Source organism: Pongo abelii, chromosome 9 (genome assembly GCF_028885655.2).
Source record: "Pongo abelii isolate AG06213 chromosome 9, NHGRI_mPonAbe1-v2.0_pri, whole genome shotgun sequence".
Lineage (NCBI taxonomy): Eukaryota > Metazoa > Chordata > Mammalia > Primates > Hominidae > Pongo > Pongo abelii.
In genome coordinates, this window is record NC_071994.2 from 19,452,882 (window position 1) to 19,468,099 (window position 15,218).

The 15,218-nt window shown below is 45.1% G+C and overlaps 1 protein-coding gene across 8 annotated transcripts in view; it reads left to right on the forward strand.

The window, feature by feature from the left end:
- AGBL2 (AGBL carboxypeptidase 2) overlaps window positions 1–12,452 on the forward strand; it is a 61,200-nt gene extending 48,748 nt beyond the window's left edge. For 4 of the 8 annotated variants that reach the window (XM_054525750.2, XM_054525745.2, XM_054525744.2 and 1 more), the window contains 3 exons: window positions 835–921; window positions 3,292–3,378; window positions 6,063–6,819. In XM_054525750.2, the coding sequence (XP_054381725.1) occupies window positions 835–921; window positions 3,292–3,378; window positions 6,063–6,236 (348 nt within the window). In that variant the 3' untranslated portion in view covers window positions 6,237–6,819. Of the gene's footprint in view, window positions 1–834; window positions 922–3,291; window positions 3,379–4,870; window positions 5,223–6,062; window positions 6,820–12,083 lie in introns of those variants that run through there. The other 4 variants (XM_054525747.2, XM_054525746.2, XM_054525749.2 and 1 more) reach the window with 4 other exon arrangements.
- The last annotated feature ends 2,766 nt before the right edge of the window (window positions 12,453–15,218 follow it).

The following is a 15,218-nucleotide window of genomic DNA, read 5'->3' on the forward strand; positions in this document are numbered from 1 at the left end:
AAGAGGTGGAGGTTGCCGTGAGCCAAGATTGCGCCATTGCACTCCAGCCTGGGTGACAAGAGCGATACTGTCTCAAAAAAAAAGAGTACTATAGGCCGGGCACGGTGGCTCATGCCTGTAATCCCAGCACTTTGGGAGGCCGAGGCAGGCGGATCACCTGAGGTCGGGAGTTCAAGACCAGCCTGACCAACATGGAAAAACGCTGTCTCTACTAAAAAGACAAAATTAGCAGGGCGTGGTGGCGCATGCCTGTAATCCCAGCTACTTGGGAGGCTGAGGCAGGAGAATCGCTTGAACCCGGGAGGCGGAGGTTGCAGTGAGCCAAGATTGCGCCATTGCACTCCAACCTGGGCAACAAGAGTGAAACTCCATCTTAAAAAAAAAAAAAAGAGTACTATAATGAGGCCTCACTGTGTAATACTGGGGAATCCCCACAGAGCACAGCTGGTGGCAAGAGCATACATACATTTTGAAGTCTGCCTTGAGTTCAAATTTCAGCCCCACTATTTAATATTCTGTGAGTCATCTGACCACCCTGGGGTTACTAAGTTTCTGCATCTGAAATACTGAGGTAATAATATCTACATCCTAAAGTTGTGAGAATTAGTGTGAAAGTGTAAAGCACCTGGCATATCATAGGCACTCAGTAAATTAGTCACTTTTCCTCCTTTGAATTGTTTTTCCTTCTTTGAATTATGTTTTGCCTGTCCTTTTATGTGGGAATGTCACAGTGAATAAACATGTATGAATAAGAAGCAAACGAATAATGTATATTCAATGTAATCACACTTGTTCAAGTGGAAAATTTAGTGAGGATATGTTCATTTATTTTAGACGAATTTAAATAGAAGAGACAAAGACACCCCCCTGGACCCATCAATGGCCACCCTGATTCTGCCTAAGAATAAAGGGAGAATGCAGGTACTTCACCTAATATACTGTATATACTTATATACCAGTGATTAATTTTAATTAGTTCTAAAATGTATTATGTGATTTGGAGGGGCGATGATGCACAGTCCAGTTTTACCTTCTCGGATTTGTTCTGCTCAGGTGAACATCTAAGGCATTTTGCATCCTCAGGCTACAAACCACCTGGCCCCTGGGGCATAGCAGGGCTGGAAGGAGCCCACCTAGAGCTAAAAGCTTACCATTGAATATTTCATTTCATTTCAACAAACGTTTTTTAGGCAGCCATTATTTTGAAACGCCATGGCAACATGTCAGGTAAGAAAGTGACAGGGAATAATGCACCTGTTCTCAGCCTTAGGAGGTTAACAACACACAGAGTGTTGCCATGAATTATGAGGTGTGCTTCACATTGCAATGTTACCACTGACTATTCAGTACCAAGGTTTGTGAATTATTTGCTTTTTGTTGTTGTTGTTGTTGTTGTTATTTTGAGATAGCGTTTCACTCTTGTTGCCCAGGCTGGCGTGCAATGGCACAATCTTGGCTCACCACAACCTCTGCCTCCTGGGTTCAAGCGATTATCCTGCCTAAGCCTCCCCAGTAGCTAGGATTACAGGCATGCGCCACCACAACATGTGCTCCATTTTGGTCAGGCTGGTCTCAAACTCCTGACCTCAGGTAATCTGCCCGCCTCAGCCTCCCAAAGTGCTGGGATTACAGGAGTGAGCCACCATGCCTGGCCAATTATTTGCTTTTTTTAAAAGAGTAAGTTTGGTCTGGCGCAGCTCCTCACGCCTGTAATCCCAACACTTTGGGAGGACAAGGCAGGCAGATCACATGAGGCCAGGAGTTCAAGGCCAGCCTGGCCAAAATGGTGAAACCCCATCTCTACAAAAAATACAAAAATTAGGCCGGGTGTGGTGGCTCACGCCTGTAATCCCAATACTTTCAGAGGCCGAGGCGGGTGGATCACCTGAGGTCAGGAGTTTGAGACCAGCTTGGCCAACGTGGTGAAACCCCATCTCTACTAAAAATACAAAATTAGCCAGGTGTGGTGGCACACACCTGTAATCCTAGCTACTCAGGAGGCTGAGGCAGGAGAATCGCTTGAACCTGGGAGGCGGAGGTTGCGGTGAGCCGAGATCACACCATTGCACTCCAGCCTGAGCAATGAGTGAGACTCCCTCTCAAAAAAAAAAAAAAAAAAAAAAGACAAATATTAGCTGAGCATGGTGGTGCGTGCCTGTAGTCCCAGCTACTCAGGAAGCTGAGTCACAAGAATTGCTTGAACCCAGGAGGCAGAGGTTGCAGTGAGCTGAGATTGCGCCATTGCACTCCAGCCTGGGCGACAGAGTGAGACTCTGTCTCAAAAAAAAAAAAAAAAAAAAATTAGCTAGGCATGGTGGTGCATGCTTATAGTTCTAGCTACTTGGGAGGCTGAGGTAGGAGGATCGCTTGAGCCTGAGAGGTCAAGGCTGCAGTGAGCTGTGATCCTACCACTGCACCCCAGCCTGGGTGACACAGCAAGACCCTGTCTCAAAAAAAAAAAAAAAAAAAAAGGGTTTTGAGGTCAGGTACAGTAGCTCATGCCTGTAATCCCAGCACTTTGGGAGGCAAAGGTGGGAGGATCACTTGAGGCCAGGAGGTTGAGACCAGCCTGAGCAACATAGCAAGATCCTATCTCTACAAAAAATTTTAAAACTTAGCTGGATGTGGTAGTCTGCCCCTGTAGTCCTAGCTACTTGGGAGGCTGAGGTGGGAGAATCACTTGAGTCCAGGAGTTTAAGGTTACAGTGAGCTGTGATCCTGCCACTGACTCTACCTTAGGTGACAGAGTGAGACTTTATCCCAATAAAAAAGTGAAAAAATAAAGTTTTGATACAATAGTAGCTGATTCTTAGGGGATAGGGTGCAAAATAGGCCCTCTTCATGTGGAACACTACCTTATGGTTAACAGTGCTATAATGAGGTCTCACTGTGCGATACCGGGGAATTCCCACAGTGGCAAGAGCACAAATTTTGAAGTCTGTCTTGAGTTCAAATTTCAGCCCCACTTTTTAATGTTTTGTGAGTCATCTGACCACCCTGGGGCTGTTTCTGGATCTGAAATATTGAGGTGATAATATCTACATCCTAAAGTTGTTGTGTGAATTAGTGTGAAAGTGTAAAGCACCTGGCATATCATAGACACTCAGTAAATTAGTCACTTTTCCTCCTTCGAACTGTTTTTCCTTCTTTGAATTATGTTTTGCCTGTCCTTTTCTGTGAGAGTATCATAATGAATTAACATATATAAATAAGCAAACAAATAATGTATATTCACTGTAATCACACTTGCTCAAGTGGAAAATTTAGTGAGGATATGTTCATTTATTTTAGACAAATTTAAATAGAAGAGACAAAGACACCCCCCTGGACCCATCAATGGCCACCCTGATTCTGCCTAAGAATAAAGAGAGAATGCAGGTACTTCACCTAATATACTGTATATACTTATATGCCAGTGATTAATTTTAATTAGTTCTCAAATGTATTATGTAATTTGGAGGGACGGTGATGCACAGTCCAGTTTTACCTTCTCGGATTTGTTCTGCTCAGGTGAAAATCTAAGGCATTTTGCACCCTCAGGCTACAGTTACCACTGACCATTCAGTACCAAGTTTTGTGAATTGTTTGCTTTTTTAAAAGAGTAAGTTTTAGGCCGGGTACAGTGGCTCACGCCTGTAATCCCAGCACTTTGGGAGGCCAAGGCAGGCAGATGATTTGAGGTCAGGAGTTCGAGACCAGCCTGGCCAACATGGTGAAACCCCGTCTCTATTAAAAAATACAAAAATTAGCCGGGCGTGGTGGTGTGTGCCTGTAATCCCAGCTGCTGGAGAGGCTGAGGCAGGAGAATCACTTGAACCCGGGAGGCAGAGGTTGCAGTGAGCTGAGATCATGCCATTGCACTCCAGCCTGGGTGACAGAGTGAGACTCCGTCTGAAAAAAAAAAAAAAAAGTGGAAGAGTAAGTTTGGTCAGGTGCGGTGGCTCACACCTGTAATCCAAGCACTTTAGGAGGCTGAGGCGAGTGGATCACCTGAGGTTAGGAGTTCAAGTTCAAGACCAGCCTGGCCAACATGGCCAAACCCTGTCTCAACTAAAAATATAAAAATTAGCTGGGTGTAGTGGTGCATGCTTATAACCCCAGCTACTCAGGAGGCTGAGGCAGGAGAATCGCTTGAACCCAGGAGGCAGAGTTTGCAGTGAGCCAAGATTGCACCACGGCACTCCAGCCTGGGTGACAGAGTGAGACTCTTTCTCAAAATAAATAAATAAATAAAATATAAAAACTTTAAAAAAAGAATAAGTTTGAATGAATTCATATTTATCCCTATAATAACATTCATCATGCTCATTTGCACTCACATGTTTTTTCCTGAAAGGGAGGAAAAAAGAGGTGGTGAGGCCGGGCGCGGTGGCTCATGCCTGTAATCCCAGCACTTTGGGAGGCCGAGGCGGGCGGATAACCTGAGGTCAGGAGTTTGAGACCAGCCTGGCCAACATGGTGAAACCCCGTCTCTACTAAAAACCAAAAAATTAGCCAGGTGTGGTGGCACACGCCTGTAGTCCCAGCTACTTGGAAGGCTGAGGCAAGAGGATCGCTTGAACCTGGAGGTGGAGGTTGCAGTGAGCAGAGATCGCGCCACTGCAGCCTGGGCGACAGAGTGAGACTCCGTCTCCAAAAAAAAAAAAGGTGGCAAAACAGCTAGTAAGCTGTTGTTTCTAATAGCCCAGGGTATGTGTACAGGAGGGTGTTGTTCACATGAGTCTGGGTAAAACACAGGTTGAGAATCAGTGGATTATGTTAGGTGTACTAGATATAGAGTAGATGGTTCTCCCAATGGATGGAGTCCCTGCTGTCATCCCAAATCTGTTGCTTGGGAATTCTTGCACTGATGCTGTCATTTACCTATCAGTGTCTTCTAGTGTCTACTATGTGCAAGGCCCTTAAAAGACATGAAGACAAGATCCTCTAGGAGTGACAAGACTGATAGTCCAATCACCATATTATGACAGAAAATGAAGAGCAGTGAAAAGATAGGCTTAAATAAAGTCAAATTAAAGAGAGTTTCAGTCCTGACAGACTAATCAAGAATGAGCTTGTCCTCTTTCTTCATTTAGCATTCATTGCTGGAAGCCTATGAGTAGCAAAAACCATATCCTAGAACTGAAACATACTAATTAGGTTGTAACATATAACCATGAATTCAGTTAAATCCAGTGTAGTGGATGAATGTTATCCAAACCTTTATCTTTAGTTCATTTTCTTAAAATTTTTTTTTTTTTTTTGAGACAGGATCTTGCTCTGTCGCCCAGGCTGGAGTGCAGTGGCGCGATCTCGGCTCACTGCAACCTCTGCCTGCCAGGCTCAAGCAATTATCCCACCTCATATTTTCTGAAAATTTATAGTGTGATACTTGTGTAACAGAGATGTGGGTATTTAATTTCTATAACATGTCAGATAAACATCATTGAAAAAAATGAGGCAATCTGCCACCTTGACAGATTGTTTTTCTCTTTTTTTGTGTAATGTTTCTAGACAGCTTATAAAATGCAGTCCTTCTGCTTTTGGGGGCAATTAAAATGTTGCCCATGTTGGCCGGCGTGGTGGCTCACGCCTGTAATCCCAGCACTTTGGGCCAAGGCAGGAGGATCACTTGAGGTCAGGAGTTTGAGACCAGCCTGGGCAAAATGGCGAAACCCCATCTCTACTAAAAATACAAAAAAAATTAGCTGGGTGTGGTGGTGCACGCCTGTAGTCCCAGCTCCTCAGCAGGCTGAGGCAGGAGAATTGCTTGAGCCCAGGAGGCAGAGGTTGCAGTGAGCTGAGATTGTGCCATTGCACTGCAGCCTGAGCAACAGAGCAAGACTCCATCTCAAAAAAAAAAAAAAAAAAAAAATGTTTCTCATGTTGACTGATTTGGCTAAGGGACCAGGACAAATGCTCAATTCACCTCTGTTCTGTAACAGTGTCAACTACTTTTATATTTGGGGAAGAAATGCAAATACTTCTCACCAACTCCTTGTAAAGCCAACCCCAACCCTAACTACATCTTTAGAAATGGCAAAATAAAGTGAATTCAACTTTTTAAAATCTTATTTGCACAGAATAAGAAGCCAGGCTTTACAGTATCATGCTCTCCAAAGAGAACCATAAACTCCAGCCAAGAGCCAGCTCCAGGTATGAAGCCAAACTGGCCTAGGAGCAGATATCCTGCCACAAAGAGAGGCTGTGCTGCCATGGCGGCATACCCATCCTTGCACATATACACATACCCATAGGTGAGCCTGGGCTGTGCCACACAAGCGCTTCATCGGGGGTTTTGAGATTAGACACATTTTGTAATGGGGGAGATGTATGACTGGGAACTGCATTTACTCGTGGTATACTGTGTTGTGCACTCATGCCCTGACCTTACACTTTGTACTTACACTGTGGGCATGTGGTCAAGATGCATACCTCATGAATTCAACTATTTTTTCATAAAATGAAATTTTATTATGATGTGTAAAAATGCTTTATCAGAAACTGAAGTGTGTTCTCATGGCACACTTCATGGCAGCACAGATATACCTCATTTTAACCAATAGATATTCTCTCTAAAATTATGTGCAAATCAATTTTTAAAAATCAAACTCTATGTTAAACACATTTTGGGAGTGTGCTATAATAAAAAAAAAGTGTTGTGTCAAAGCTTCCTAGTGACGGTCAGTCCTACTGCTGTATGTCAGGTTTGCTCAAAATGAGGTATTCCCACATAGAAATAACAATGCATGTATTACCCAGAATTTAATGTTGCGTATCTTATGTTCAACGAGGTTTTGTAATTTTTTTAGCCTGATGATTAAAATTCTTTCTCTCTAACCAGTTGTTTCCTTTGATTGATTAACTGCATAATTTTATGTGAACAGATATTTTTTATCCGCCTTTTCTTTCCAATAGCCTCTCCTGAGCACCAAGCAAAGTCGGCCAGCTGTAGCCTGTCATGTCAACACGCTGGAGTCATTTACGGGGGGGGTCACTCCAGCTCATGCTAGGAGCCCTATTTTGACTACTTTTTTTTCTATCACATGGGATTGAAAGTTTTCTAGCACATTTTTCATTATCACTTTTAAACTTTCAGCCACCATCACTACCTGGATTACTAGTGATTAGAACCAATGACAACACAAATTTTATTGCAATCCTAGTGTAGGAGTATTTTAAAAATATTTTAGAATAGTTTTAGATTTACAGACAAATTGAGCAGAGAGTACAGAGAGGTCCTAGGTGCAGGTACCCTCAATCTGTGAGTCTTTTTAAGGGGAATATCAGCCCATACTTTTTTTTTTTTTTTGAGATGGAGTCTTGCTGTCACCCAGGTTGGAGTGCAGTGGGGCAATCTTGGCTCACTGCAACCTTCGCCTCCCTGGTTCAAGCAATTCTCCTGCCTCAGCCTCCTGAGTAGTTGGGATTACGGGCGCCACCACCACACCTGGCTAATTTTTGTATTTTTAGTACAGACTGAGTTTAACCACGTTGGCCAGGCTGGTCTCGAACTCCTGACCTCGTGATCCTCCTACCTTGGCCTCCCAAAGTGCTGGGATTACAGGCATGAGCCACCACGCCTGGCCCCCATACTGTTTATATAGGGAGTTTGCAAATGGCCTTCTCCTATGCCGCACCTTACATACATCCTAAAACTATTAGCATTTTAAGTAGCTAGAAAGCACCCAGCCAAAACCCCACTTTTTATCCCTAAAAGGATATCCTTAAAGGACAAGTCCCAAAAGCAAACCTTGTTTGAAAGTTGTTCAGAAATTCAGCCGGGTGCAGTGGCTCATGCCTTTGGGAGGCCGAGGCGGGTGGATCAGTTGAGGCCAGGAGTTCGAAACCAGCCTGGCCAACATGGTGAAACCCCGTCTCTACTAAAAATACAAAAATCAGCAGTGTTGGTGGCGTGTGCCTGTAATCCCAGCTACTCTGGAGGCTGAGGCAGGAGAATAGCTTGAACCCGGGAGGCAGAGGGTGCAGTGAGCCACCCGGCCTGTGAACATGGTTTCTTTCGAAGCCTTACTCTTTGGACCACAGGGCCTAATGAAGGTCCTATCACCATCTGGTGGCAGCATATCTTTGTTTTTGGAGAGATGACAACATCTCTTGAAAATGAGATAGACCAGGCATGGTGGTTCATGCCTGTAATCCCAGCACTTTGAGAGGCTGAAGCAAGTGGATCCATTGAGCCCAGCAGTACGAGACCAGTCTTGGCAATGTGGTGAAACCCTGTCTCTAGCAAAACAATACAAAAATAGCCAGGTGTGGTGGCACATGCCTGTAGTCCCAACTACCCTGGAGGCTGGGGTGGGAGGATCACTTTAGCCCAGGAGGTGGAGGTTGCAGTGAACTGAGATCATGCCACTGTACTCCAGCCTGGGTGAGAGTGAGACTCTGTCTTAAAAAAAAAAAAAGACTGGGAGCAGTGGCTCATGCCTGTAATCCCAGTACTTTGGGCTGAGGCGTGTGGATAACGAGGTCAGGAGTTCAAGACCAGCCTGGCCAAGATGGTGAAACCCCGTCTGTACAAAAAATGCAAAAATTAGCCGGGTGTGGTGGCAGGGGCCTGTAATCCCAGCTACTCGGGAGGCTGAGGCAGAGAATTGCTTGAACCCGAGAGGTGAAGGTTGCAGTGAGCTGAGATTGTGCCACTGCACTCCAGCCTGAGCAACAGAGCGAGAGTCCTTCTCAAAAAAAAAAAAAAAAAAAAAGTGCATTGAGCAGTGATTGACTTAGGAACTATGGAGAACTGCCCCTGTGTTTAAAACCTAGATGGAGAACAAAGACTAGTAGGCAAAACACAGCAGTCAGATGTTTTGCTAGGTTCAGAACATTGTAGTGAGTTAAAGAGCCACCAATGTGGCATTTAGAACACCTGAGTTTGAATCCCACAGAGGCTGGGGGCGGGTAGGCATGGGGCAGTTGCTTAATAGCTCTGCACTTTTACTACCTGACCTTAAAAGTGAAGTGCCTATCCAGGTGAAATGATCTCTAAGGTCCCTTCATTTGACCACTGCTCTTAGCTGTTGATCATACATTGCAATAATGTGCTTTAAACAGTTTCCCTTTTCAGCCTGAGCTAGCTAGGTCTTCTCTCCCTCAGTCTCTGGTCTTTGGGGAAACAAGATCTCTTTGGTTGCTCCGAGTACAGTTCTTCTCATCTTGTCGCTAACCAATTTTGATACATGCTGGCCGGGCGCGGTGGCTCATGCCTGTAATCCTAGCACTTTGGGAGGCCGAGGCGAGCGGATCACCTGAGGTCGCGAGTTCGAGACCAGCCTGACCAACATGGAGAAACCCCGTCTCTACTAAAAATACAAAAAATTAGCGTGGTGGCGCATGCCTGTAATCCCAGCTACTCAGGAGGCTGAAGCAGGAGAATCGCTTGAACCCGGGAGGCGGAGGTTTTGGTGAGCCGAAATGACGCCATTGCACTCCAGCCTGAGCAACAAGAGCGAAACATGGTCTCAAAAAAATAAAATAAAATAAAATAAAGATAGATGCCATCTGTCCTCATAGCCCCCTAAACTGCCTATTCCTAGATTATTGGATTTAGTGACCAGAAATCACATGAATAAACCCCTTCACAGCTCCAGTCATTTCCCTTTCTCTTGGCTTCATTTCTTCCCCAATTCAGCCCAGACTCCAGGGTTTGTGACATCAACCATTCTCTTGCCAGCACCCCAGTGTCCTCACCCTCTGTCCTTCTGCCACATCCACCTGGTAGTTCCCCAACTTTGGATCAGCCAGTCGTCTCAGCCATCTGTCTTCTCTACTGTACCCAGCCTGCCAAGATGGCTTCGGGAAAATATGCCATCAAGTGGACCTGGGCCAGCACACAAGTATCTCCTTCAGCCTTGGAAATTTATTTTCTGCTTCTGAAACTGAAGTTCCCGCACCTTTCCCCCTCCATGGCTATTTCACACCTCCATTTCTAGTCTTGTGCTCCCTCTCTGCTGCCACCTCCCTCCGAGCAAACAGCCATACTAGTCAAGACTGGTTCAGAAGTTGGCTCCCGTGAGGCAGGGGTAGGAAGATAACTTCAAACAAATTCTGAAGTCTCTTTGGTAGGTTTGTTTATGTAATGGCATTGGCAAATCAATTCTGAAACATTTTAGACATATTATATGCTTGAACAAATGAATAAATGTGTTGGTGTTGTTGAAAGCCAAGAACTCATTATTTCTTTTCTTTTTTTTTTTTTTTTGAGACGGAGTTTCGCTCTTGTTGCCCAGGCTGGAGTGGAATGGCACAATCTCAGCTCACTGCAACCTCCACCTCCTGGGTTCCAGTGATTCTCCTGCCTCAGCCTCCCAAGTAGCTGGGATTACAGGTGCCCACCACCACACCCGGCTTTTTTTTTTTTTTTTTTTTTTTTGTATATTTAGTAGAGACAGGGTTTCATCACGTTGGCCAGGCTGGTCTTGAACTCCTGACCTCAGAACTCCACCTGCTTCAGCCTCCCAAAGTGCTGGGATTATGGGCATGAGCCACTGCACCTGGCCAGAACTCATGATTTCTAAAACATGTATATGTCTGAACATACACATGTATGTATACATAAGTATGTATGTGCATGTGTGTATGCATATTCATATATGTAGATAATGTGTGTATGTGTATTCAGCTCTATCTGCTAAAAAGGGCTAAAATCAAATACATCCCATTAGCAATAAGAACATTTTGCACTGAGATCTTGGTCTCTAATACATTCCTCACTAAAAGGAATCAGGGTTCATTAGAGAAATGTCTGGGGCAATGTAGATATGAGATGAGGAGCCTGAAACGTTGTGTTATGTCGAAAAGTAAAAAAATGCTGGGGGCATGTCACAGGATAAAGGAACCAACTTGAAGGAGCTCCCACTGGCCAAATCTGGGCTATTAGGGCACCAAAATGATAAGGACATTAATAAACTATAACCCATTGAAAAAATAGGAATCATGAGTTCATATTAATGAGAGAGAAAGAGAGGAAGAGCGCTCTTGTTTAAGAAGAATGAAGCTGAGGTCGATGGTGAATGTAGAAGTAGTGCTGCAATTGGGAATTCATTATTTTGCAATTATTGTAGTAAAATGGATCAGGCAAGAAGTACCTATGGATGCAAAATTTAGGAGGAAACTTGAGGAGCAAGATAATTGCATGGTTTTAAAGTGTCTCCACTCAGATTGCTTATTAGTTGGAAGGGAAAAAGTAGTGACTGTATAATAGGGCAATTGGACACCACCTTAACCGTGTGATTGTTTAGGGGCAGATGGACATTCTGTGCCCTCTGATGGAAAGCCTGAGATGAACGCATCACTTAAGTAGTATTCTGGTTGGAAATGCATACCTTGAATCTAATCATGAAAAAACATCAGATAAAACCAAAATAAGGAACATTCTGCCAAAAAGAATCTAGACTCTGGCATCAGGATGCCTGGGTTCAAAGGCTGACTCCATAGCTTTATGACCTTAGGCTTTATGACCTCTCAAAGATTCAATGTCCTCATCTGTAAAATGGGAATACAAACAAGACCCACTTTTCAGAATTGTTGGGAGGACCGGACAAGAAAATGTACATAATGCACTTAGTAGAGTGCTCTGCACACAGAAAACACTCGGGAGTGGTGAGCTGGCGTCACTCTTGTCCACCCTTACTTCTGTTCCATTCCTTTGTTCTATTTTTTTGAGACAGTCTTACTCTGTCACCCAGCTGGAGTGCAATGGCACCATCTCCACTCACTGCATCTTCCACCTCCAAGGTTCAAGTGATCCTTATGCCTCAGCCTCCCAAGTAGCGGGATTACAGCCACGTGCCACCATGCCTGGCTAATTTTTGTATTTTTAGTAAAGACGGGTTTCACCATGTTGGCCAGTCTGATCTTGAACTCCGGACCTCAAGTGATCTGCCTACCTCAGCCTCTGAAAGTGCTGGGATTACAGGTGTGAGCCCACCACGCCTGCCCTCTTTCCTTTGTTCTTAGAGAAAAAAAGTGCCCAGCTTTGGGTTTAAGGCTAATCTCTCCACCTTATGCTTCAATTCAGTCTCTCTACTTTATTTTCGCAAACTTTCTGCATTGCTTGACCCCCTCTTGTCTTTCTCCTTCCCTACCAGCAACTTCGCTGTGGCCTCAAAACATGCCAGGCTTCTTCCATATTTAAAGAAAGAACATGCAGGCCGGGCACCGTGGCTCACACCTGTAATCCCAGCACTTTGGGAGACCGAGGCAGGCGTATCGCCTGAGATCAGGAGTTCGAGACCAGCCTGGCCAACATGGTGAAACCCGTCTTTACCAAAACTACAAAAATTAGCTGGGCGTAGTGACAGGTGCCTGTAATCCCAGCTACTCAGGAGGCTGAGGCAGGAGAATCGCTTGAACCTGGGAGGTGGAGGTTGCAGCGAGCCGAGATCACACCATTGCACACCAGCCTGGGCAACAAGAGCAAGACTTCATCTCAAAAAAAAAAAAAAAAAAAAAAAGAACATGCCTTCTGATCAGTTGTGAATAAATAAATATAAAGAAAGCGCAGGCCAAGCACAGTGGCTCACGCCTGTAATCCCAGCACTTTGGGAGGCCGAGGCAAGCGGATCAAGAGGTTAGGAGTTCGAGATCAGCCTGGCCAACATGGTGAAACCCCCCCATCTCTACTAAAAATACAAAAATTAGCCGGGCGTGGTGGCAGGAGGTGGAAGGTGCAGCGAGCTGAGATCACGCCACTGCACTCCAGCCTGGGCAACAGAGCGAGACTCCATCTCAAAATAAATAAATAAATAAATAACTTGAGACTGGGTAGTTTATAAATAAAAGAGGTTTGAGCCGGGCACAGTGGCTCACGCCTGTAATATCAGCACTTTAGGAGGCCAAGGCAGGCAGATCACCTGAGGTTGGGAATTCAAAACCAGCCTGACCAACATAGAGAAACCCCATCTCTACTAAAAATACAAAAATTAGCCAGGCATGGTGGTGTGCACCTGTAATCCCAGCTACTTCGGAGGTTGAGGCAGGAGAATCACTTTAATCCAGGATGCAGAAGTTGCAGTGAGCCAAGATCAAGCCATTGCACTCCAGCCTGGGTAACAGAGTGAGACTCTGTCTCAAAAAAATAAAGTGTCTTCCTAAATTCTGCAAACTGTTCTGGTGTTGACAAAAAGAGCCAAACTTTATGTAATATTTGAAGAGATTTATTCTGAGCCATATGTGACGACCATGACCCATGACACAGCCTCAGGAGGTCCTTATGTGGTTCACAGCCACATGTGCCCAAGGTGGTTGCATTACAGCTTGATATTAGGGGGACAGAAGTTATAGGCAGACATTAGTCAATACATATGGGGTGCCGGCTCAGTGGCTCATGCCTGTAATCCCAGCATTTTGGGAACCCAAGACGGGAGGATTGCTTGAGGCCAGGAGTGTGAGACCAGCCTGGCCAACATGTCCAAACCCTGTCTCTACTAAAATGCAAACAATCAGCTGGGCATGGTGGCACGTGCCTGTAGTCCCAGCTACTTGGGAGGTTGAGGACGGAGAATCACTTGAACCCGGGAGGTATGCAGTGAGCCAAGATCACACCACTGCACTCTGCATGGGCAACAGAGCAAGACTCTGTCTCAACAATAACAACAACAACAAAGTGTGGGGTATACATTGGTCCAGAAAAGCAGGACAACTCAAAGTGGGAAGAGGAAAGTGCTTCCAGGTCATAGGTGGATTCAAAGATTTTCTGACTGGCAATTGGTTGAAAGAATTATTATACAGACAGATCTGGAATAAAAGTTTTTATTATGTAGATGAAATCTCATAGGTGGCCACCCTTAGAGGCAATAGGTGGCAAATGTTTCCTGTTCAGTCTTTTAAAAGGTGCTAGATAGGCTGGGCATGGTGGCTCATGCCTGTAATCCCAGCACTTTGGGAGGCCAAGGCAGGCGGATCATGAGGTCAGGAGTTTGAGATCAGCCTGACCAACATGGTGAAACCCCATCTCTACTAAGGCAGGAGGATCGCTTGAACTGGGGAGGTGGAGGTGGTGGTGAGCTGAGATGGTGCCATTGCACTCCAGCCTGGGCAACAAGAGTGAAACTCTATCTCAAAAAAAAAAAAAAAAAGAGGTTTAATTGGCTCAGCTCTGAAGGCTTTACAGGAAGCATGATGCTGGCATCTGCTCAGCTTCTAGCGAAGCCTCAGGGAGCTTACAATCATGTAGGAAGGCGAAGAAGGAACAGGCACATCACATAGCAAAAGCAGGATTGAGAGAGAGAGCGGGAGAGGGGAGGTGCCACATAATTTTAAATGACCAGCTCTCATGAGGACTCAATTATCACGAAGACAGCACCAAGCCATGAGGGATCTGCCCCTATGATCCAAACACCTCCCGCCAGGCTGCACCTCCAGCATCCATGGTCATAATTCAACATGACATTTGGACAGGGATAAATGTCCAAACTATATCAGGGGTTTTATTTTTAGTTTACGCTAGCAAATTATCAAACCTTAGGAGAGGACTGTGGAAACCCTGATTTATAACCAGTTGGGCATAAGGGTCTTTATAAAAGGGAGGCAGGAGGATCAGACTCAGAAAAAGGACATGTGAATGATGCAGGATTTATGCTCCTTAGTTCAGCTAAATCCGCGTTCTTGTCTCATGACCAGGAAAAATTAGGCATGTGGCCACACTGAAGAATAGAATAGAATTTATTAAACGAAGGGAAAGCTTTCAGCAAGGAGAGGGGTCCTACAAAAAGGTTTCCACTTCACAACTGAATACCAGGGCTCCCACACATGAGCCGAAGAAGCAAGGCTCCTCTCCAGCATACAGCACAAAATCCTAGTAGCTCCACCCTGATCCCCCAGTGCGCATTCGGGCATGCCCACACAAGCCATGGGTAGTATCAGAAAGGCAACATTCAATTGGTTAAAAGGCATTATTCAGACAGAATCAATAGGGAAAGGGCGAGCAAACAAGGGCAGAAGATCTCCCTGTGGGTTGCAGGTTTCATCTGGAACCAGCAGTCCGGTCTTTTAGCCTTCAGGCTGTTTTAGGCTTGAAGGTGGGGTTTTCACCAAGGACCCTTCCCTATCTGCCCAGGCATTTGTCTGCCTCCTGCCACTATCTTGAAGACAGAAGAGGTTGAACTGATGCCCTTTGAAGTTGGAGGAAGTGGCCAGAAGGCAAGGAATGCAGATGGCCTCTGGAAGCTTGAAAAGGGAAAGACACAGTTTCTCTGGAAACTGCAGAAGGAATAGCGCCTTGG